Raw genomic sequence first — 25,022 nt, forward strand, 5'->3', positions numbered from 1 at the left:
GAAATTGGAATGGAGTTTGCATGAAAGGTAGTGGATGAAATATTAAATGTTGCTAATTGTTTTCTTTGAAATTGTTTATTTGAACCAATTAATTTATATTTTAAAATATTTATGCATTAATAGTTAATTAATTAACTATCCTCTACTACCATGGTGTGTGTCTCAGGTATATACAATTATTCTCGAGTAATATTCTTTCTTTGGTTGTTTTGTTTCTATAAGATAGACTACATGAACTCTTAGATGTATGGTTCGTTAAGACACGACGCTCTTTTCCATGATGAGGTGGACAAATTCATCAAAGCCGCAGAGAAGCATGCAGCGACGTTGAAAGAGAATAGTGACACAATTATTTGTCCCTGCAAAGATTGCAAGAACCTTATTGCATTTCGAGATGTGAGTACCATCAAAGAACATCTGATTAGGAGAGGATTTGTTCTGGACTACACAGTGTGGATTCATCATGGTGAAACAGTGGTTGTTGATGACAGCGACGATGATCTAGCTGATGAAGCTAAAACCCAAGCATACTTGTCCCGATTCACAGACGATCTTGAGCAACAAATAGATCATGACTATGGCAATGAACAAGGTGGTGGCTTTGGCAATCAACAAGGTGGTGGCTTTGGCAATGAACAAGGTGGTGGTGATGCTGGTGGTGCCAGCAATGATGGCGAAGCACGTGAGGGGGATGCAGATGATGGTGACAACTTGGACGAAATGCTTGGGGCCATTGGACCAGAAATATTAGAAAAGAGCAAGAGAGGTCTAGAAAATCTTGAGAGGGTGACAAAAGCATCGAAGAAGACTGTGTATGATGCTAAGAAGGGCTGTCCGACATACTTCACACTGCTATGTTTTGTGCTTGAGCTACTCATCCTGAAGGCTAAGTACGGCTGGTCGGACTGCTGTTTCGATGATCTGTTGTGCCTCATGTCACGGTTGCTCCCACGGCCGAACATAGTTCTCGCCAACACATACCAAGCGAAGAAGGTTATAAGTCCACTCACATTAGGGGTTGAAAAAATCCATGTGTGCCCCAACCACTGTATCCTTTTTCGGCGTGGCACATCATTCGAGACTTTAGATACATGTCCTAGGTGTGGGGCTAGTCGGTACAAGAACAATGACCTTCAAAGTGGGGTGGAAGCCTCCATAGGAAAGAGGAAGAAGGGTGGGAAGAAGGTGGTGCAAGAATCTCAGCCCCCAGAGGAAACTTCATTAGGCAACGATGCAAATAAGAGAAGAATTCCTGCCCTGGTTATGTGGTACTTGCCAGTGACCGACCGCTTGAGGCGTATGTTCCTAAACCCTAAGGAAGCCACACTGATGACATGGTGGGATGATGAGCGCAAGGTGGATGATGATACGATCTCACACCCGGCCGATTGTAGCCAGTGGCAAGCGTTCGATGCCAAGTACAAAGCAGAATTCAGTGATGACCCATGGAATGTATGGTTCGGCTTCAGCACCGATGGAATGAATCCCTTCAATGAGAGGATGACCGACCACAGCACATGGCCAGTCATCTTGACCATGTACAACCTCCCAACGTATTTGTGTCAGAAGAGGAAGTACCTTCTCCTCACCATTCTTATCTCCGGCTCCCAACAACCAGTCATTGATATAGACGTGTTCTTGGAGCCTCTGATGCAAGAAATGGAGAGGCTATGGAGGTATGGGGAGCCAATGTACGATGCGTTCCGGCGGGAGGACTTCATATGCAAAGCAATAATATTTGTTACTACCAATGATTACCCTGCGCTGTTTGCCCTGTCTGGATAGTTTAAAGGCAAGACTAGATGCTTAGTCTGTTTGGATGGTACTAAATGGGTGTTCCTAGATGGATACAGGAAGATAGTTTACATAAGGAACCGGCGCTTCTTAAAGACTGGTCACAAGTACCGCGGTAAATTATACCTAAGATACTATGGCAACATCTCGAAGGATGAACCCCCTCCAGAGAGACGTCGTAATGGAGAACATGTGTTCAGAATGGTCCAAAACATACACATTGTCTATGGAAAGAAGAATCTAGATGGAACGATCAGAGATAGAAGCACACCTCCCATCGAAGGCGTACCATTCAAGAAGCAATCGATCTTCTTTCAGTACCTACCTTATTGGCCAGACTTGGAGGTCCCCCATGCCATTGATGCGATGCACGTGCAGAAGAATGTCTTTGAGAGTCTCATGGCTACCTTGATGGACATGGGCAAGTCAAAGGATGGTCTCAGATCACGGAAAGACATGGTGCAGCTGAACGTGATGCGGGAGCTTTGGCCGGTACAGCAAGATAATGGTAAGTACAGTCTTCCCGCGGCTAGCTTCAACCTAACCCTAGAGGAGAGGAGAGCTATATGCAATTTCCTTAGGGGGGTCAGAGTGCCGACTGGGTTTTCGGTAAACCTGAAGAAGCTAGTGTCGATGAAGAACCTATCATTAACATACTGCAAGGCTCACGATTGTCATGTGATGCTGACAGTGTTCCTACCAATTGCAATCAGGGCTATAAAGCCAGAGTTCCTAAAGATGGCCATCACCCGCATGTGCTACTTCTTTTTGAAGATCTCATAGAAGACGATTCGCAGGCAAGAGCTGAGTGACCTACATGAATTCATGGTGGAGACCCAGAACCAGCTTGAGATGTGTTTACCTCCCGCCTTTTTTGATATAATGGTACATCTCATGATTCACCTGGTTCATCAGATCGAGGCGCTGGGCCCTAGCTTCTTGCATGAAATGTGGTCCTACGAGCGGTTCATGTCGGTTCTAAGCCGATACGTTCATAACCGAACACACCCAGAGGGCTCCATGATAGAGGGTTACAATTCCGAAGAAGTCGTCGAGTGCTGCCAAGAGTGGCTAAAAGTACAGAGAGGGATTGGTAATCCCGATTCTAATCACAAGGGAAGGCTAGCTGGGAAGGGCACAAGTGGTAGGAAAGTGTTCCTCGACAATGATTACAGAGAGGTGAGTCGGGCGCATTACAGTGTCTTGCAGAGTATGGCAGTGATGCAACCATACATTGATGAACACATGGCTATCATTATGGCCAAGAGGAATGGCCGTTCAGATGATTGGGTCATGAAACAGCATAAGCAACGCCTGACATCATGGTTGAAGGACCAGAACATACAGCCTAGAGAAACCGTAGATTCTATTACCATCAGTCGGTTGGTGGCTGGGCCATCGAAACAGGTGACGTCTTGGAATGCTTATGACATCAATGGGTACACATACTATACCGACACAAAGGACAGGAAATCTGCGAATCAGAACAGCGGCATCCGAATAGAGGCTCTCGATGGAGTGGGGCGAAAGGTCCTGTACTTTGGCATAATTGAAGATATATGGGAACTTGACTATGGAAGGGATATAAAGGTGGCCCTGTTTCGATGCCGCTGGATCAAGCAACATCAATTCAATGAGATCGGACAGAGAGTCGTCGACCTCCAGAATGTAGGCTACCAGGATGACCCTTGGGTGCTCACTGAACGTGTCGCACAAGTCTTCTATATACCCGACCCGCAAAGTAACCTTCCCCCAAAGAAGAAGACAAAGCACGTGGTGGCCTCTGAGAAACAACATATCATCGGAGTTGATGGCGTGGACGATGTTGAAGCTTACAATAAGTGTGATAAGATGCCGCTATTCATAGACTTTTATAAGAAGATCGAGGCTGTAGAAAAGAACCTGCCCAAAGATGTATTGCCATGGGGACGAAAAGGTGTCAAGGGGAAAGTTGTCACGGTGGCCTAGCTAGTTTATGTAAGTGTGTCAGTGTTCGTAAGACTACATTCATGTATGTGTGTGTGAGACTACATTTATGTATGTGTGTGTGAGACTACATTCATGTGTGTGTGTGTGAGACTATATTCATGTATGTGAGACTACATTTATGTATGTGTGTTTGAAACTACATTTATGTGTGTGTGTGTTTGAGACCACATTCACGTATGTTTGTGTGAACAATGTGTACTAAGAATTTATCAAATTGTGAAATTACCAAAATAAAAGTTGTAGATCTCCATGAGTTATTCAACTTTGGTATTCATTACTTTTTCAGTTGAAATGATTTGGGGGTCCAAATTATGGTTTCAACTTGTCTTTTTTCAAATTCCAAAATTTGAAAGGTTCAAATTTAGTCAAATGACAAGATAACTAAAATAAAACTTGTAGATCTTGATGAGTTGAACAACTTTTGTATTCATCACTTTTACATCTAAAATCATTTAGGGTTTGAAATGTCAAATTTCAAATTTCAAAATTTAAAATGTGTAAAACATTGTCACATCCAAGTTTGATCAAACTTAAATGCTGAAGCATGATTTTAGAATTTTTTAGGAAAAAAAACCATCACATTTGGAGTTAGTATGAGGGAGAACAACTAGTTACAAAGTTTAACCACAGATTAAAAAGAGAAATCACACTGTTCTAGATGATCCTTACATGATCATAGTGAACAGTGTGATTTCTTTTTTTAATCTGTGGGTCAACTTTGTAACTAATTTTTCTTCCTCATACTAACTCCAAATCTGATGTTGTTTTTTCCTAAAATTTTCTAAAATTATTCTCTATCAATTTATTTTGTTGGTTTTGTCAATATATACATATGAAAAGTTTGAGCAATTTAAATTTTGAATTTAAAAAAAATGCAACTTCAGACAAGATTTTGGTACCCCAAATGATTTCAGCCGAAAAAGTGATAAATACCAAAGTTGAATAACTCATCAAGATCTACAACTTTTGTATTGGTCATTTCTTCATATGACAAGTGGTAATGACATTGTTCACAAATGTGACACATCTCTCATAAGGTTTTATAAACTATATGAGACATGTGTAAGATTAGTGAACAATGTGTACTAAGAATTTGTCAAATGAAGAAATGACCAAAATAAAAGTTGTAGATAATCATGAGTTGAACAACTTTGGCATTCATCACTTTTTATGTTGAAATCAATTTGGGTCTCAAATTTTGGTTCGAACTGGTCGTTTTTCAAAATTTCAAATTTGAAAGGTTCAAATTTTGTCAAATGATAAGATGACTAAAATAAAAGTTGTAGATATTAATGAGTTGAACAACTTTGGTATTCATCACTTTTTATGTTGAAATCATTTTGGGTCTCAAATTTTGGTTCGAACTTGTCATTTTTTTAAATTTCAAATTGAAAGGTTCAAATTTTGTCAAATGAGAAGATAACCAAAATAAAAGTTGTAGATCTTCATGACCTCTACAACTTTGATGTTTATCAAATTTTCATTTGAGATCATTTGGTGTCTCAAAATTATTTTATTAGTTTTGATTTTAATTTTTTAAAATTTAATTTTTTTCCATTTTTAATGGTTCAATTTTGCAATTTTAAACTGTTGTAGTTGTTTTAGTTATTGTATTTGTAAATATATCTATAAAAAATAATTATAAAACTTTGTACTGTATTATTTATTATTTACATGTGAATAATTAATTTTGATTTAGAATTTTGAAAAAAAAATCAACCGTAGGGGCGGCTTATAACCTCAGCCGCCCCTACAGCGGCTCTGAGGTATTTTGAAAAAAAATTCAACTGTAGGGGTGGCTTATAACCTCAGCCGCCCCTACAGCGGCTCTGAGGTATTTACATGTGACCATCGGTTTGGGCGAAATCGCTTTGGGTGAAATCACACTTGGACCGTTAGGCTGCCCAGTTTCGCCGCCGCCGCCTGCACCGCCGTCGCCTGCCCCTCTTTGAGCCCTCCACCGCCTCCTCCACCGTCTCCCTGACCCTAGCCGCCGTTCACCAGGCCGCGACGGCGGCTAGGGTTTGGGAGCGCTCCTCGGCGCGGCCCGTCGTCCTAGGTTTGGGAGCGGCTCCTCATCGTGCGGCTACGCCCGTTGTGCGGCTCCTCGTCCTAGGTTTGGGAGCGCTCCTCGTCGTGCGGCTACCCCCACCCCATCCTGACCATCCTCTCCGACCTCGACGCCCCTCGCCGTCTCGCCGCCACTGATCTCGCGGCCATCGATCCCCGGCGCTCCGATAGTCAGAGGTCAGTCCGCCCTCATCACCAGATGACTTCCCACTCATATCTCCTCCCTATCGATCGCTTTCGACTTGCGTGGTTTCCCGGCGCTCCCAGGGCCGCGCCGCCCCTGATCTTGGTCTCGATTTGGTTCCGGCGAGTGCCTTATTATTAGCTCTCTAAATATGTATATGCTGATTGTATACTAGAGTTCTACATATATACATCGGGATTTCAAGTGGTGCACAATTTTGTGTTATTAGAAAAGATTTTGCATATACTAGAAATGATAAGTTTGAATGTCAGATTTATGTATGGTGTGCACTGATAGATAAGGAAGAAAGACCAAACAGCTGGAAATTTACCTTCTCCAGAAACTTTCAAGCAGGCGATGAATTTCTTATTTTCAATGATACATCTATGTGATGGATCACACTCCTTGATAATGGAGCAACCTATTTGTGATCAATTAAAGTGCAAGCAGTGACTATCTGATCTGGACACATAGATTTTGTACACCAACCAACCTTTCCCTGCTGGCTTTTAATTTGGATGCTTGCATTGCCTCCCCCTTGCTTGATCATACATATGTATATATGCATGGATGATGCATTGTACAGCGAAAAGTTTGCACCAGTGATATGAAAATGCTAGATATGTATGTTTATATCCTCAGTGGTGCTTTAATTGGAGTATAATGGCGTAAATTCATTTGGAACATATACAACACCAGTGATTCAAGTTTGCAGTATAAAATTGAAGCAACAATATAGGAGGCCCAAATTAAAAATGTAAATATTGTATAGAAGTGTCTTAAATTGTCTATCAATAAGAGAAAAATGTCTTAAGCATTGTTTATCAATAATGAGAAACAAACCGCAGAAAGCTTCTTTTTTAAGATTTGTATAAGCTGCTTATTTACAGACAATGGGCTTCTGGTATGGTCTGTCTATTTCATGGATAATTTGTGATTATTCAGTGATACGATATATAACAAAAGGTCTTAAACAGAAGTCGAAAAAATGTGATCTGCATAATTTAATTAGCGAGTTGCATGCTATTTGCACAAAGGCCTTAGCACAAATAACCGAACTGATCTAGTTTAGAATTGAGTCCGAGTTATTGTTTAATGCGTAAATGTATGAAGATTTGTGTTTACAGCATACTGGAATTTGGCAGCGATTCCCAAATTGGAATAGCTGGATTGCCCAAAAGCTACAAAGATTAACATATATGTTTATCATCATTCATTTGCACTAAGTAAAATCTAATTTGATATACGGGTCTGGTCTGTATACCACCATTAATTTAAATCATTCATATGATCAGCTCTTGGGTGGCAGTCTGCGAACAACAATTTGCCAGTGTCCATCTTGTGAAGAAAGGAGTGGGAACACACATGCTCCTCAAAAGAAAGAAAGAAAACAAACAACCCAACATGATAGTGAATACATATGGCCTGCTAGCGATAGAACAGAACTGAAGAATATTATATGATGAAGATTTACTTTGATGTAAAATATGGCACTTGCATTGCAAGGATATGAAGCTGGGTTGGGCATAAGTCTCTGATATAGTGATATGTTCCCAAACTAGCTATGAAAGCATGAAATTGGTGCAAATAAGGCACAGTGAAATCACCTGCGCGTGGCTTTGTGAACAGAAGTGACACTGTCTAGGATTTGGTGTTGTAGCATCTATTAGCTTGTGCTGGAATGTCATCTACTAGTATCTATCTGTTCTCCACAGTCTATTAGCCTTTACCAAAATTCTTCTTCCATTGAACTAGCAAAACAGTTTGAGAGAATTCCTTATTTGACACCAGACAAATAACCCGTTCCTTTTTTGGCCCTCAAAAAAATTCCATTCCCTATTTGACACCGAGTTCATCTTTCATTCATTATACGACACTCCGTTCGATTTTCCATCCGTGAACCGTTAACTGCCATGCGAAAAGACGATTTTGCCCTTGTGGGCCCCACCACCCTTCTCCCATGCAGGAGCATGTTCTTCACGTCTATGTCCGACAAACCGCGCTTGGTCACCGCGGCCACCTTACTGTGGGCGAGCTCCTTCGCCTTGGCCCACCGCGCCTCGCCGGCTGGCCCGTCGTCCATCAGCTCGGCCACCACCCTCTCCACATCGTCCCTCCCGACCTGCACCACCAGCGGGTCCCTGGGATTCAGGAGCATCACGTGCGTGGCCGGGACCTTCACGCCGGCGCGGACACCGACGCCGAGCACGTCCACCACCAGCGAAGGAACTGGTCGGCGAACTGCGGCTAGATCAGCAGCGGCACGCCGTTAGAGATGGCCTCGAGCATCGAGTTCCACCCGCAGTGCGTCAAGAAGCCGAGCACTTCTCGGATTGCCCGTGGAGGAACTCGAACACGGCGGGCGCGTGCGCGAGCAGCTCGTGCGTGAACCGGCACCACGCGGCGGCGTCGACCCCCGTGTCGCCGCCCTGGTCCTGCGCAGCCTCCTCGGGGAGAACAGTGAGTAGCTCCAGCACGGCGGGGCGCGGCAGGTGCGGCGTCCACGCGAAGAGGCCATCGACGCCGCCCTCAGCGCGGAGCGCGAGCGCGGCGAGCGCCAGACAGATCTGCGTGAGCAGCTGGCGCGGGGCCGGGGCGGCGCAGAACCGCCGCGCGGCCAGGAGCAGCGCGTCGTGGAGCTACGGCGCTAGGCCGAGCCCGGGGAGCGTGGGGCTGGGGGACTGGATCTTCCGACGGAGCATCTGCGCGCCGAAGAAGAGGAGGTCGGCGGGCGGGAGCGGGGCTGGGCCGGCCAGGAGGGAGGTAGCGACTGCCCACGCCTGCCGAGACCGCTGCAGCGCGAGGAGCCACTGGTTGGCGGCGAGGCGCGCCGAGGGGCTCGCGTCGTGGTTGAGCGCGTACACAGCGGCCTTCTCCTCAGGTGGCGCGTAGCCCTCGACGAACGCGACCTCCAAGGCCGAGCACGTGTTGACGAGCAGGCCGTCAGCGGTAGCCTCGGCTTCCAACGTCTCCCGCCGGAACCTCTCCATCCCTGGCCACTGAAAGAACCCGAGCGAAGTCGCCCTGTTGACAACCGCGCGCACCGGGAAGTCCGGCACCTCGAACGGCTCCAAGTCGAACGACCGGAGGGAGGAGAGGAGGGAGAAGGGTGGTGGGGTCCACAGGGGCAAAATCGTCTTTTCGCATGGCAGTTAACGGTTCATGGATGGAAAATCGAACGGAGTGTCGTATAAGGAATGAAAGATGAACTTGATGTCAAATAGGGAAATTAAATTTTTTGAGGGCCAAGAAAGGAACGGGTCATTTGTCTGGTGTCAAATAAGGAATTCTCTCAAACAGTTTTCAGTTTAGATTCTGGGGCTTTTATGAATGAAATATCTAATTCTGTTGAATAGTAGTAGCTCATTATATATAGGAAAAAATGGAGAGATTGGCTTGTAGAGAGCTCTTTCTGTTTAGGTATGTGACATTATGTTTTTTTTTATCATTGGATTGGACACATTAATGTAAATAAATTGCTGCTACTGAGAAATGTATGACGAATTTTCTAAAACTACTCATATGTGTCTGGATGATTAAATGCTTCCTACTGTGGTTGGTTCCTTTAGAAAGGATTCTACATTTCTGTCAATTGATAGCAGTTAGCAAACAAATGCACTTTGTATATTTTATAATTAATCACTACGTTTCTGCCGAATAGCATAGGCCTCCTCTGTAGCCTAGTGGTGTTTATTTCAGCTGCTAGCTGCAAAAGATTCTCCTCTGTAGCCTTAACAGCTGGCTAAGCCCCTGCAGATGATTCCAAGTTCCAACAATTATCAATTAGTTTTAGTACATATTCATCTGTACAGTCAACGAAAACATGGGCTTGGTAACTGGCCGGGTGATGGCTGTGACCTTCTATCATTGAGCCTGTACTGTCAGTTCCTGGACTGTAGGAAAATCAATCTATTCTTTTTTTCAGATATCTACACGTATTGACAGTAGGGGTTGTTTATGGTGACTGTCAATCTTAGATCTGTCTGCAGCTTATAGGGATAAGCTGTACATATATGTATATGAGTGTCTGTATTTGTGCTGAGATTCATTAAAAAAACTATACACTTTACATGTACTACTACTACTACTAGTACTACAAGTACTAGTAGTACTACTACTACAAGTACTACTACTACAAGTAATCCAGTGGGTTCCTTTAGATTGCTGTCAACTACTACTACTACAAGTACTACTACTAGTACTACTACAAGTACTACTACTACTAGTACTACTACTAATACTAGTACTACTACTTGTACCACTAGTACTACTACTTCTACTACTTATACTACTTTTTTTCTTGCATCTCTTAGAACAAGGCACGAAATGTCGCGAACATCAAAGAGTGCATCCCGATGCCCCGTGAATGATGAGCAGCCATCCCATGGAGAGCAAGAACTAGATGACCACCTTACTCAGGAGCAGTTCGATAACGAGTTAGAAAAGGGTCTAGAAGTGATGCTTACTCAGGAGGACCTTGTTGATGATGAGGATCCAGTGGGGGGAGCCTAGGGAAGAGAAGGCGGAGAGGATGCACAAGGCGAAGAAGGGGATGATGATGACGACACCTCATCAGGGGGATATGTAAGTCCCGAGGATCCTTTCCCACGAGAACCCAGACGGAGGCCAACGGAGGACGAGTTGGACAAGGATTTTGATCCAAACGACGAGGTACGGATAAAACCTTAGTAGCTTGTAAATTTGGCTAATGCTATGGCTTTATGTTACCTCTGCTAACACTTTATACCTGCCGGATACACAGGTCGTCCTTACTCAACCTCTGAAAAGATGACGTCGGCCTCCGGCTCGTCTTGCCGGACAATACGTAGCGGGGCAAAGGAGATCAGAGGAAGGAGCCACAGATACTCACAATGAGGCCTCCGCTCCACAACCTCAGGACACAACCACGATTGAGACTGCCTAGCCAAAGAGGAAATGAGGGGGGATTAGAAAGCCAAACCAATATCATGACAATGCATGCTATGTGATAACGGAGGTCGGGCCAGACGGGCAGATCCTTGAGCCATATACATACAGGGCAAAATTCCGTAATCACATCGGGTTTGTAGTTAGAGATAAGTTGAACCCAGCTATCCATGGCTAGAATCTTATAACTATGAGCCAAAAGGTAGACCTATGGGAGAAGCTGAAGCAGAACTTCTGGTTTCCGGAGGGAACGCATGAGTTGGTACAAGAAAATGCTTATAAGATAATGGGGCAGAGCTTCCGACGTTGGCGGTCGGATCTGAACAAGAACTTTATCCAACAGAAGTTAACTCCTTTCCACGAGTACGGCAACATGACTCCTAGTCAATGGGAGGAGCTCATGGCTGAGAAGACTTCAGAGGCATCATTGACCCTCAGTGCCCGTAACAGCGAGCAGGCAAAGAAGAACCAACACTACCCTCGTCTAGGCCTCGGTGGCTACGCTGGCAAGCAAGAGGTCTTTAGGAAGATTGACGCAGAGGCCGAAGCTGCCGGGAATATGGAAGTGCCGAAGTTGAAGCCACGTCTCAAACAGTGGATATACGCGAGGAGTGTGGATTCATCCGGTAGTAGCCTCAAGTTTGCTAAGCCGGAGACCGGAGAGGTAGTATCAAAGATACTAAAACTTGCTGATGACAAGGAGAAGGGCGCATTCAACCCTTCCAGAGAGAGGGACGAGCTTATCGTTGCCTTGGGAAACCCCGAGCACATAGGATGCACCAGGGGGCTAGGGAAGAGGATGTCCTGGAAGCACGGATTCGTAGAGGAGAGGCACATGTACAAGAAACATGGCAGAGACCGAGAGTCTAATCTTGAGCGCCAAGTGAAGGCTCTAGTTGAAAAGATGTTGGTGGAGAAAGGACTGTCTACGATGGAGCCACAGACACCAATGGGGCCGCCCGGAGAACTGGCGGTAGTTGGCAGCCCTCCAGATGTTCCCAGCAGTCAAGGTTCTAATGCAACCGGAACCCCCGTTGATTGCATACGGGCGCCAACCAGTTGCAAATTGGTGGTTCCGATGGGCAGGCAAAACATGATCATTGAGGTGGCAACGGGTGTGGCACATCCTCCGGGCGACACGTGGCACAATAGGGACATCCCGCAAGACTACACTCGGGTCGAGGTGCATACCGTGAAGCCCGAGTTCATAACTTGGAAGATAGAACACCCTACTCCCGAGGGGCTCGTGTTACTCGGAGACGTCATGAACCAGTTCATCCTCTAGCACAGACGAGACATTGTATTGACCGAGTCTTCGCCAACTCCGACTGAAGTTCATCCTCTGGAGCGACCCGTCGAGGATAGGGAGGTATACTCACTGGCCCATGACCATGGCCACCACACGCTAGAGACTTCTCCACCTTGTACCGAGCAAGGGCATGATGACATGCCACATCCTTCTCCACCTCGTACCAAGCATGGGCATGATGACATGCCATGTCCTTCTCCAGCTCGTACCGAGCAAAGGCATGATGAGATGCAACATCCTTCTCAACAAGCGCAGTCGATACATGACCAACAAGTGTCTCATGAATAGCAATTGCCTCGTGAACAGTTGATACATGAAGAACAAGTGGCCCCTAGAGCAGGTGATGCACAAGTTGACAAGGACGTGCCCGAATGGGAAGCTCGAAACAAAATCCCAATCAAGATAAGGCCATCGTATGTGGGCATTAATGACGTCTCGTCGGTGCACAAGTGGATGGCCCATGACCAGTTCAAGCCTAAGAACCAAGTAAAAGAATTCAGAGCACCAGCTTCTGAGGAGGGCACCACTAGCAAACTGCACAAAGGGTTTAACAAGTATCCAGCTATTAATAACATCTATCGACGAAATATGGTTGACAGTCCATCTAGGGGTATGCCCATGATGGTAGATTGTCGGTAGACGGTGCGCGTAATCAGGAACCAGATGGTTACAGAGGCACAAGACACAAGATTTATACAGGTTCGACCGCCGTATTGGCGTAATACCTATGTCCTGTGTCTCATTATTCTATATTGACTGAGGTATGTTGGAGATCATCCTCTAGGGGACCCCTGCCTCTCCTTATATAGTCTGGAGGAGGAGGGTTACAAGTAAAGTATCCTATTTGGTACTATTACAATATCTAGTACAACTTGTAATCTTGCCGTGCACGCCTCAATCTTACGGGCCGGGCCACCTCGGATGGTGCGGCCCATGTACCATCTTATGGTACCCGAGGGTGTATCCCCCACAGCTAGTCCCCGAGCGCCATGTATTCTGATGCGACACGCCATTTTAACCTTCTCCGAACAGTGAGGCTTGAGTTCTTGACATCTCCGACCACCGTTGTCACCGGAGAAGTAGGTTGTCCGAAGAATGTATGGTGCTCTTAAGAAGAAAGAAAAAGATTTCCGTCCTAGGAAGTGTGCCCACTTGGGTTTCTGTGAAGAAACGTAAGGGTGTCTTGAAGCGTAGCATCTTTGATCATCAGAGGCGTAGTGGTCGAAAAACAAGCACATTCACCGCAATGTGAAGTGTGCCCACTTAGTCCCCGAGCCTGGTAGTAGGTGACGTAGGCACGTGGTGCCAAGGTCTAAAAAGAATTCCCAGTTAAGTTGAGAATCCAATCGTCGTACATGCGATACGAGCTGCACCGGCAGGTGCATCGTACCGATGTAGTCCCCGAGCTTGCTAGAAGGTGAGGTATGAGCCTTGTAGCAAGGTCTAAAGGAGAAAAAATATCCCAACTGTATGCGAGTCACCAGTCGCATGTAGTCTAGACGCAAAGTCCCCGAGCCGTGGTCGGAGAGTGGTCGAGGCAGTCTCCGAGCACAGGTCGAGGAGCGAGCGACGAAGTCCCCGAGCTATGGTCGGAGAGTGATCGAGGTAGTCCCCATGCATAGGTCGAGAAGCGAGCGACGAAGTCCCCGAGCTGTGGTCGGAGAGTGATCGAGGCAGTCCCCGAGCGTAGGTCGAGAAGCGAGCGACAAAGTCCCCGAGCTGTGGTCGGAGAGTGATCAAGGCAGTCCCCGAGCGTAGGTCGAGAAGCGAGTGACGAAGTCCCCAAGCTGTGGTCGGAGAGTGATCGAGGCAGTCCCCGAGCGTAGGTCGAGAAGCGAGCGACGAAGTCCCCGAGCTGTGGTCGGAGAGTCATCGAGGCAGTCCCCGAGCATAGGTCGAGAAGCGAGCTACGAAGTCCCCGAGCTGTGGTCGGAGAGTGATCGAGGCAGTCCCCGAGCGTAGGTCGAGAAGCGAGCGACGAAGTCCCTGAGCTGTGGTCGGAGAGTAATCGAGGCAGTCCCCGAGCGTAGGTCGAGAACCGAGCGACGAAGTCCCCGAGCATAGCTCGAAATTCCTGCAATATAAATATGTAGAATGGTAGTACATGATGTATAAAATAATAAATTATGGAGAAAAATTAGCGGTGAAGAAATAACGCTCAGCAGTCATTTGCAAATGAGCATGATGTGATAAAGCAGTTGGTGCTTTGTAAACATCAGTGTTAATGTGAAGTTTGTGTTTATACTTAATATAAACTGCCCGACCAGTTAGTATGTAGCTGAGTCTCCAGCCCTAGCTAGCCCGTTAACCATAACGCGGGGCACGGAGCCCGTGCACGTGTAGGAAGAACAAAGCATCGCTAAGGAGCCGCTGCCGACCACCCATAACGTAGAGGGCAAACTCTCGTGCATGTGTAGGGAGGAGCCAGAGACAGGGCCTTTTCTGGAGACATCGAGCGTCAACATGACTGGTCGAGGATTTGCATTAAGTATAGCTGTATGTTATATTTAAGATTGTATACATGGACAAACGTTATTTGAAGAATAATCATGACGAGGACGTTTGTGGAGAAACGTCGTAATGAAAAATTATATTAAATATAAATATTAGAAGTGTACTTATCATTGGATAGAAATCTGGTCGGCGGTGATGAAGTTGTTCGGTCCTCGAGCTTTCCGACCTGTCGTCATGATGGTGGTCGCGGTTGTCATAGCGCCGTTCTTTGTGGCGATCATCATTGCAACGTGGTTTGGTGGTCGAGGTGGTCGGAGCTGGGCAGAGCCGCTCGGGACGTGGTCGACGTGGTTCGTGGTCGGAGCTCAGCAGAGCCGCTCGGGACGTGGTCGACGTGGTCCGTGGTCGATGTGGTCGGAGCTCAGCGGATCCACTCGGGACATGGTCGATGTGGTTGGAGTAAGTAATATGGGCGATGTCGTCCTTATGTCGAGAGTCGGCCTTAGGCAGACCAGATTCGAAGAGATCGTTGACTGATCGGAGAAGCGATGCTGTATGGCGCTTTGATAGAAGACCGAACGGAGTAGTCGGCCTGTCGCGATGTCCGAATAGGTTGATGTCGCACGGACGACTCACTTACGACTTGGGCGGTTCGCTTGATGGCTCGGACGGCACGCTTAGCAGTTCGTTCGATGGAGGACCGATGCCGCATCTGTGCCTCAGAAGATCATCGCGGCGATCATGTCGACGTCGAAGAGCTTTGTCGTCACGTACACGGCTCCAATACTTGCTGTAGTATTCAGCTCGGATGTGGAGACTGGGCATGATGCACATGTATGTTGTACGTGTGTGCGTCATGGCTCTGTAGATGTATATGCATGAATACATGCAATCGTTTTCTTGATCGTTGAAGATTAGCTAGCATGCTTGATAGATGCACCGTGCATGTATACATGCAAATCCTTGTTTGCACGGCCGATGCTTATTTGCCTTCTTTGGTGATTGCCTGGAGCCTTGTGTGTGTCATCGGAGAATCCATGCCAAAACTTAGTCGTCAAGGCGTTTGCCGATCTGTAGCCTGGGCCTCCTCCTTGGCCGCACGCTGCGGCGACGTGAGGACCTAGGACAGAGTCTGGTCTTGCATACTAGTTGCAGTCAGGTTTGATCGGTCCTGAAGTCGGTAGAGGCCGGATGCTGGGATCGAACTTGATCGAGGCAGATTGCCCGTGTATCAAAATCGGGCTCAGCCTGGACACAGTACATGTCGATGACGCCGTCGATGATTTGACTGAGTGCTCCACGAGCAGGACGAGGCGATCACACCAGGCCCTGGGGCTCTGCAGCTCGAGGTACGCAAATTGCCGTTGAGTTTAGGGATATCCAGACATGCTTCCACCTCGGACGAATGGAAATGAATCTAATTCGCATATGGTGCCTGTAAGTCCTTGCCCTCTCGATATGATATGAATGTAATCTTTTGATTTTTTTGTAACTAACCCGCGCCGTGATTTATAGAATGCAAGCAGACTTTGTGAAAAAGAGGCCAGCTCTGAAACACGGGTATATAGACCCTTCACCTATAGCATCAACAAATTTTAATTACCCTAAAGAGTGGAAACTAGATTGCAAAGAACTAGGAGCTGGAAAGACACTTAAGGAGAAAGAGGACATCAGAAAAAAGAAAATATTGGAAGAGTCCCTCAAGGTTGCGGCATACATTGCTCTATGTTTTAAAAATCTCCAACAGCACGATAATATATGGATACCATACCACTTCAAGTAAGTTCGACTGTATACTTAGCTTTGTTCAATATACTTTGTTCGATGCAAAAGAGCTTATGTGTTCCTTCTATGACTAAATTCATGCAGCGATCACTGGATTTGCATAGGCGTCTGGCTCTCACATAGCATGGCATGGGTCTTTGATTCAGCAGATTTCCCAGTCGAGACATACAAAGACTTCATAGCGATTGTCAAGACGTATACATATCAACAATTCTCATTTTAGCTACTATGTTTGTATACATACTTGTAAGGTTCAATGTGGGATACTAACAAGTTGCATTTGCTAAAACCATTGGAACAGGGCATTCAGGCACTATGTCCAGGAACATAAGGGGAGGCATCATCTAAATAGGAAGGAAAAGTTATATGTCAAAACTCTATGTGCGGTAAGTGTCATTTACTTTGGTACTCCATATATTACGTGTCTGTCAATAGCATTACTTAACATCTCCATATGCAAAACACACAGTGCCCCAAGCAGAAGCCTGGGAGTCTACATTGTGGATACTACACATGTATTATGATGAGTACCATCGGTGGCTACAACAGAAACCCCAATCTGGTAAGTTTGAACCTCTTCGCTCGTAGTATGAAAATCCACTGTAGGGGTGGTTCTTGATTGAACCGCCCTTACAAAAATCACTGTTCGCCTAAACGGTCGTTTAGCCCGTTTACACACCGTGTAAACACGGCACAGTGGTGCGCCATTTCCGTTTAATCACCCGTTTACCCCGTTTAATTGGTCGTTTAGCCCGTTTAATGGGACGTTTTGCCCGAATAATGGCTAAACGGTAGGTGACCAACTATTTACCCTTTAGCGTTTAGGAAAACATTGACAAAAACACACAGCAGGGGCGGCTGATGATACAGCCGCCCTTACAGAAGTCCACTACAGGGGCGGCTGATATTACCAGCCGCCCCTACAGAGGGCACTGTTGGGGCAGCTGAAAACACCAGCCGCCCTACAGAGGGCACTGCAGGGCGGTCAGGAAACTGCCTCTACAGAGGCACCCTCTGTAGGAACACCCTGGGAAGGGCGGCTGGCGCAGCCGCCCCTACAGAGGCTCTAGAGCCGCCCCTACAGTTAACTTCTGTAGTAGTGTTCCTCGCTAGCCTGGCGCGCCATTGCTCGGCAGTGGCTTTACAAGCTCCAAACACCTGCCGGATTGATGCCCTTTCTCCTCTGAATACGAACGCATTCCTTGCTTTCCACAGCTGCCAACACAGAGAGAGCGATGAAAGCTGCAAACTCTTCTTGAGGCAGGTTCCCTGGGCGTTGTAGCTTGTGCAGGTCACGCACACTTTGCCCTGGAGGCATTGTAAAGCCAATCTTTAGCCAATATTGCCTCGCGATCCCACAGCCGTGAATTATATGCTAAAAAAGAAGCCATCAAGGTCAAGGACGATCAACCAGAAAATTAGAAGCCATGTCGGAAGAGCTGGTAACCAATTTTATTTTGACTTTTTTCTTTCGTTCATCTTCGGCTCCATCTAACTATCTTCACTTCTTGATGGGAGACTCTTTGGTGGTACTGACGTGACATACAAAATCAAACATCCTATTACCTTGAGTTTCACCTTATTAGTTACCGTGAAATAAGCATGTCATTTCATTTTTTTTCCTTTCGCATAATTAATGATATATATGTGTAGCCACGCCATATCATTCGTTACCAGCTATGTGTTTTTACCATACAAGCTTCCGGAGGGTGAGGAAAACATTGCTCATTCGGTTTTTTCGTGAACGACGTTGACACGTTTTTCATTAAAGTGAGAAAAAGTGAAAGAACAGCTTACACAACGCAACTACGGGAGAACCCATAGTGCAGGATAAGAACCACAGAGTAAGTGGTTAGGAACCTAAACAACAACAGAAAAGAAAGAAATGCAGTAGGGGTAGGACCTTCATCACAAACCTAACCGACTGGACCTGCAACGTAAAAATACATCAACACAAGGTTGTCGACATAGGAGATGAAGCCGTGGTGGCAAAGCATCCATTGAGAAGAGATGATACTACGGCGGCAAAGTATCCGCTCGAGCACGAACATCTAGTAGAACGGCGGCAAAGCATCCGCCAGCGGCAACGCGGCAAAGTATCTGCAAGTAAGGGGTGGTCCCGCACTCAGTAGCAAAGTATCTGCCTGAGACAGGTGATCGAAGCGACGTCAGCGGTAAAGCATCCGCCCGAGCAGCAACGACGGCAGCAAAGCATCCGCCAAAGAGAGCAACAACGGCTAAGTATCCACTGGGAAGAACCAAACGACTATGGCAACATCAAACACAAGCTGGGAAGACCAGAGCGAAGACGAGGTTGAAGCACACATAGGCACATCACAACAAGAGCAACTCTGACGAGAGAAGCGGGAGGCGGAACACGGACACGGCTGCAGAAGCTCTCCAACGAAGCCTTCAAGAAGGGGCATCCGCAGACGCCAACTACGTTGGGAGAAGCGCATGAGAGCGGGCTTCCGTCCCACAGCCTGCCCAGCGGCATGCGCAACGAACCAAAACTTCGACGACGCCTCCAAGAAGGTACATGGCGTTGACTGCACCACCGTCGCCGACCCAGAGCAAGAAATTGGGTAGGGTTTTCACCCAAAGACGGTTCGACCCTAGGCGATAGGGGAGGCACCTTGCGGATAGGCTTCGGCCGCCCATGCCAGGCACCTAGTCGCCTGCCGAGCCACACTGCCGGAGTGGGGGAAGGGAGACCACAGGGTGCCACCTGTCCACCCTCCAGCACTAGGGTACTCACCGGCCGCACTGCCGAAAGTGAAGACACTTGAATGGGCAGGGCGAGCGGGGTGGCCGCGACCCGAACCGCGGGGTACGCGACGCCGACCGGCCATCGCGATGACCCCTAGCGGAACCAGTCGCGGGCTAGTCCGGATCCCGCAGACCAGCCGCAACCGGAGAGGGGAACCGGGCCGTCGGTACCACGCCAACCCCTAGATGGTCCCCTCTCCAGCGGAGGCGAAGAGGGGGCCGAGGGGGTAGCGGCGTAGCTCCGCCCGGCGTGCACCCGTGGCAAAAGCTTGGAGTGGACGTCCTTGGGCACGGCGGCGACCATGGCCACCGACAGGAGTGCCTGACCAAGGCAACCGCGCCACACCAACCTCCGTCATGTGCACGAATCCGTAGATCCGGGATAGGAGAGGCGAGATACGGCCCTGGGTGCTTGGATCCATCCCGTTGGGTGACCGACTTGTTGGAGAAGCAAGTGGCGGAGGAAGAGGGTGAAGGAGTGGGGGTGGAGGGTGGGGGCTGCGACGGGTGCCCGTTTTTGCAGGCCGTCGCTAGCCACCACCGCCGCACACCCGAGGGCGGCGTTGGAGGGGCGCTTGGGCGGCGCCGGCTAGTCGCCCTGAGTCATATATGTGTCCTTTACATTACTCGGTTATGCCTCATGAATTTTTGTCTAGAAATGAGCTTTCAAGAAGTTAAATAATTTCTCTTTCAGATTATTCAATTGGCCAGCAACATATCGGCTTTCACACCCTTCGCCCTCAAACCAATTCATCATGCCGGACTACTCCACCTAAATACTAGCACAAACACAACACGTCAATAAACAATGCAATATTCCTGCTCCTATACCACCTAATAACAACTGACATTATGAAAATATGAAGTAAAAAACCACATTATTCATTTATTCTAATGAACTTACTTTACGAATTGTTCAAGTACTACATAGTCCACGGCAAAATAATCTACTGGAGTACTTAATTAGTATTTACTTTGAAACTTTGATGTGTCTTCTTTGAGTTGTTGCTCAAATTTTCCACAGCAACATGCGGAGAACTTATTTAGGCCTGTCAAAATTTTCCGCAGCAACGCGTGGAGAGTTCACCTAATATAGTGTTTGTTCTTCCCCCAATAGTAAATGTGTAGTTGTTTACATCAAAATTTGGAAGAAGGGCCTCAGAGGCTCGAGATCTCCCAAGATCATGTTAGCAAAGGATCAATTGCGTGCAGACCAAAAATAGCTAATTCGAATGCAGCATTAGAATCGACTTTTTTCAGATAGCGCCAGCAGATAACGACAGAGGCTACGATCGGCGCTGGAACGAGACATGCTGGACTCTACAAAAAGGGAAAGATTAGAGTGCAAGTTATCTTAAATTAGGAATGTTTTCATTTATGCCAAAGATTGTAACAAATCGTGCTCGAGTAGGATTCATGTTTAGACTCCGGGTATAAATATCAAACCCCGGCTATTGTAAAAAAGACACACAATCAATCAAATACAAGTCAATTACTTTTTTCGGCTTCGGCCACCCCTTAGGAGTAGGAGTAGAGTAGATCTCGGCGAGTTCTTCAGCAAGTACGGCTGCATCGATCCGGTCGACCTCCACTGCTTGTTGTAAGTACCGTCATGGCTTATACCTCTGTTCGTACGGCTGCATCGATCCGGTCGACCCCCACTGCATGAATTAGATCAAGATCAAGTTATTGGCTCTACCTTAGAATGACAGTCTTTGGTAGATTCATTAAGTTACCGATATTGCTTATTGCTTTCATTGTTTATCTAATTACAGCAATATAACTCTGTCCGATTGAGATTGATTTGGATCGGTCTTATATCTTATTTAACCCATCGTTTGCTAATCTAGAACTGACCTAGTCTATACCCTAAACGATGAGTTATGTTTTTATTGGATGTTTTATATCAATCATAATCGTGCATAGCGTGCGGTTAAGGCATGTTGCGTCTTGAGTAGATCTATTGGCTAGCGAAAACCGTTTTATGGCCCGTTATCACGGCCTGTGTGATTCTGCCTCACACCCCACTGTTAGCACCGTGGAGTGGGAATCGTTATTTAGTAGATCTATTCCTGGTAAGGCATGACCCTAACTGTGCACTATGTCTGAATCGGCTGTTTTAGCCGATGTCGAGTGCTTTCACGAACAATTTGCATCACGAGACCGTTGAAGTAAAGATAGGTTAGCCCATGATCTTATTATTGTGTTACGGCCTGCATGATTCTGCCTCATGCCCCACTGATATTAGTAATGAGTTAGGGTCGTCAAGTCTATCGTTATTTCTACGGCCTGCATGATTCTGCCTCATGCCCCACTAGTCATAGCGATAGATGAGATCTAACATGTTCACTAGATTTATCTTTATTAAACGGTTAAATGATGTTGAATTGTTTCTTTATATAAAAAGGGGTTCGGTTATTTGTAATCATTGGCTCAACATAAACCGATCATTGTTGACATTTTATTGCCATTGATTAATATTTGTTTAAATAATAATATTTACCCTAAATGATAACCGATTCCTCTTATATAACCCAATGAGTTTTAATCAATTTATTCTTATGAATATGCTGGAATCGACTATTTAGTCGATCTCCTCTCATATCGGCTCTCATAACCGCACATTCAGGACTGTCTGGCAACACCGGCAAGTTCCGCCCTTAATTACCGATAAACTTTCTCTCCTTGTCAATTGCAGGGTCAAATTAACTGGCACGTCTTGAGAGGATTGCGCAGGATCGACTATCCCTGCGCTGAAGCTAGGTGGATCTGCTCCATTGAGCGGACCCTTCTGGCTTGCTGCATGTGTCCTCGGCACGGGACGAAAATTTTGTGTCGACAGTAGTGTGTACCATAAAAATAACAAATTGAAAGTTGACATCTAGAATAATAACACACATACCCCTCTGTCCCTAAATAACTGTCGTTTTCGTTTTCCGAGCATTAAACTCTTTTAATTTCGACCAAATATATATAAGAAAATATTAATATTTATATTACATAATAAGTATCATTAAATACTCCATCCGTCCCAAAATAAAGGTCGTTATGGGATACGTGCATATCAAATTTTTTAACTTTGACTAGGTTCGTAGAAAATGCGTGTAACATTTATATCGCCAAATAAGTTTATTGTGAAAATATATTCAACGATCTTTTTTTGAGACGATATATTCAACGATCTACCTAATGATACTAATTATGTATTATAAATATTAATATTTTATATATATGGTTAAAGTTAAAAGCGTTTGACTTCTCGGGAAGTAAGAATGACATCTATTTTGGGATGGAGGGAGTAGATGGTTGAATCTATTTTCTTAATAAACTTATTTGAAGATAAAAAAAAGTTGTTAATATTTTCTATAAACCCAGTCAAACTAGCATGGATACTGTAGCGATAGTTGTTTATGAACGGAGGAAGTAGTTAAATTTCTGATTTAGTCCGAACTTAGAATGAAAGCATAACATTGAAAAACAGTGATGGAATCCTCCAATCCCGATTTCATCTTATCTCCTAGACAAACACAGCCTCAATTTCAATGTTGCTTCTCTTCCAACGGCCCACGCCCAAACCTCCACTCCGTCCAAAACCCCACCTTCGCAGCCATGCTTCGCCGCCTCTTCCTCCACCACGCTCGCCAGCGCCTCCACTCCTCTGGCACCGCCTCCTCCGTTCCCCTCTCTACCCCAACCTTTGCCATTTTTGGCGCCAACACCGGCGTCGGTAAGACCCTCGTATCCGCAGACCTCACCGCTGCGCTCCTCTCCTCCCCCTCCCCTTCCGTCTCGTTCATCGCCTACCTCAAGCCGCTTTAGACCGGCTACCCCATTGACTCCGACACGCACTTCGTCTTCAACAGGGCCGCCATGCTGCTCCACGCCTCCCCCTTCCCCCGATCCACCCGCCTCGTCGCCTCATCACTGTTCGCCTAAACGATCGTTTAGCTCGTTTAAACACCATGTAAACGCTACACGGTGGTGCACCGTTTCCGTTTAATCACCCGTTTATCCCGTTTAATTGGCCGTTTAGCCCGTTTAATGGGACATTTTGTCCGAATAATGGCTAAACAGTAGGTGACCGACTGTTTACCGTTTAGCATTTAGGAAAATACTGCGCCTCATGCCGCACCCTCTTCCTGTCACCCGCCGTGGAGGCCAAGGCGGAACCCCTCCACGAGAGCCAAGAGAAGGTGGTGACCTACAGAGCGGGTGCCGTGGAGCAGACGAAGGTGCTCGCGTGCTGCACGGCGTACGCGTGGCGGGAACCGGTGTCGCCGCACATGGCAGCAGAGAGGGAAGGAATGGCGGCGGGGGATGATGAGGTCAAGGGTTGCGTCGAACAGTGGCTGCTGGAGGAAGGCGTGGGGGAAGGTGGGGAGGTGTGGAAACTGCTGGTGGCGTTGCCAGCCCCGGTGCCTCCGGTATGCTGTAGTGCGGACCTCTACCGGTGTGCTTGCCTTTCACTCCTTGCAGCTTGGCTATTGATTTCATACACATGCCTTATTTCTTTGCTTGATTTTATTGAATTTGGATATGATGTGTCTAGGACAGAATGGACACAAATGACATTTGGGTTTTGTTTGTTGCCTGTGGTGGTTGTTCTTGTGCATTGCAATTCAGCATCGTGATAATTGATCTGATGTCCATGCATGTTGCATATACTCTATCTGAAATATAGTTCAATGGAAGCATAATTTAGTAGACTCTTGTATGGAAATCATAGTCTTAGTGGCATTCCGTACAGCCATATCAATTTTTAGAAAAAAAGAAGTTTATTCCGGTCTCTACAAGAGTTTTGCACATAACCAATTCTTATTACAGTTCCAGCCTCTTGCTGTTTTTTCAGCTCTCAAAAAGCAAAATCAAACAAAGGGATGATTGACTAAACACTAAGCCTTTTCAACAACGACCATCCATGCTTCGTGAATATTTCTATAGCCATAGTCTCCATCATGCGACATGCAACAACATCCCAAACAAATTGGGGTAGGCTAGAGTTGAAGCCCAGCAGAAGAAATCAAGGTTCAGGCACGTGAATAGCTGTTTTCCAAGCACTCCTATCTAAGGCTAAGTTTTTGGGTATATTCCATCCTTTCAAGTAGGGATGAAAATGGATCGGATACGGACGGATATCACCGATATTACATTTGTTTTCATATTTTTGTCCGGATTCGGATTCGAATACGGATAGTGTCAACTATGTTGGATAGGATACGATTGGATATCAACATCATAAATATGCAATTTGAGTATTCAGATACGGATACGGTATCAGATGTTGGATATCCGGACTCGGATACGGACAGATCTCAACCCCTCTAAACGGATTCGGTTTCGAATACGGTCGGAAAATATCCATACCATTTTCATCCCTACTTTCAAATCTCCTTTTATTGCCTCTACCTAAGTCAACTTCGGTCTTCCTCTGCCTCTCTTCACGTTACAATCCTGGCTTAGGATTCCACTATGCACCGGTGCCTCTGGAGGTCTCCGTTGGACATGTCCAAACCATCTCAACCAGTGTTGGACAAGCTTTTCTTCAATTGGTGCTACCCCTAATCTATCACGTATATCATCATTCCAAACTCGATCCCTTCTTGTATGACCGCAAATCCAACGCAACATACGCATTTCCACGACACTTATCTGTTGAACATGTCGTCTTTTCGTAGGCCAACATTCTGCACCATACAACATAGCAGGTCTAATCGCCGTCCTACAAAACTTGCCTTTTAACTT

At 46.3% G+C, this 25,022-nt stretch overlaps 1 protein-coding gene and 2 pseudogenes across 1 annotated transcript; 2 read left to right on the forward strand and 1 right to left on the reverse strand.

Moving 5' to 3' along the window:
* The first annotated feature begins 243 nt into the window (after nucleotides 1–243).
* LOC136478519 (uncharacterized) lies at nucleotides 244–3,399 on the forward strand (annotated as a pseudogene).
* Nucleotides 3,400–8,267: 4,868 nt separating this feature from the next.
* On the reverse strand, nucleotides 8,268–9,027 carry LOC136471798 (uncharacterized). The gene has a single exon (XM_066469548.1). The coding sequence runs from the start codon at nucleotides 9,025–9,027 to the stop codon at nucleotides 8,677–8,679; it is 351 nt and encodes a 116-aa protein (XP_066325645.1). The 3' UTR covers nucleotides 8,268–8,676.
* A 13,862-nt stretch (nucleotides 9,028–22,889) lies between these two features.
* LOC136471799 (bifunctional dethiobiotin synthetase/7,8-diamino-pelargonic acid aminotransferase, mitochondrial-like) overlaps nucleotides 22,890–25,022 on the forward strand; it is a 48,310-nt pseudogene continuing 46,177 nt past the window's right edge.

This window comes from Miscanthus floridulus, chromosome 8 (genome assembly GCF_019320115.1).
Source record: "Miscanthus floridulus cultivar M001 chromosome 8, ASM1932011v1, whole genome shotgun sequence".
NCBI classification, from domain to species: domain Eukaryota; kingdom Viridiplantae; phylum Streptophyta; class Magnoliopsida; order Poales; family Poaceae; genus Miscanthus; species Miscanthus floridulus.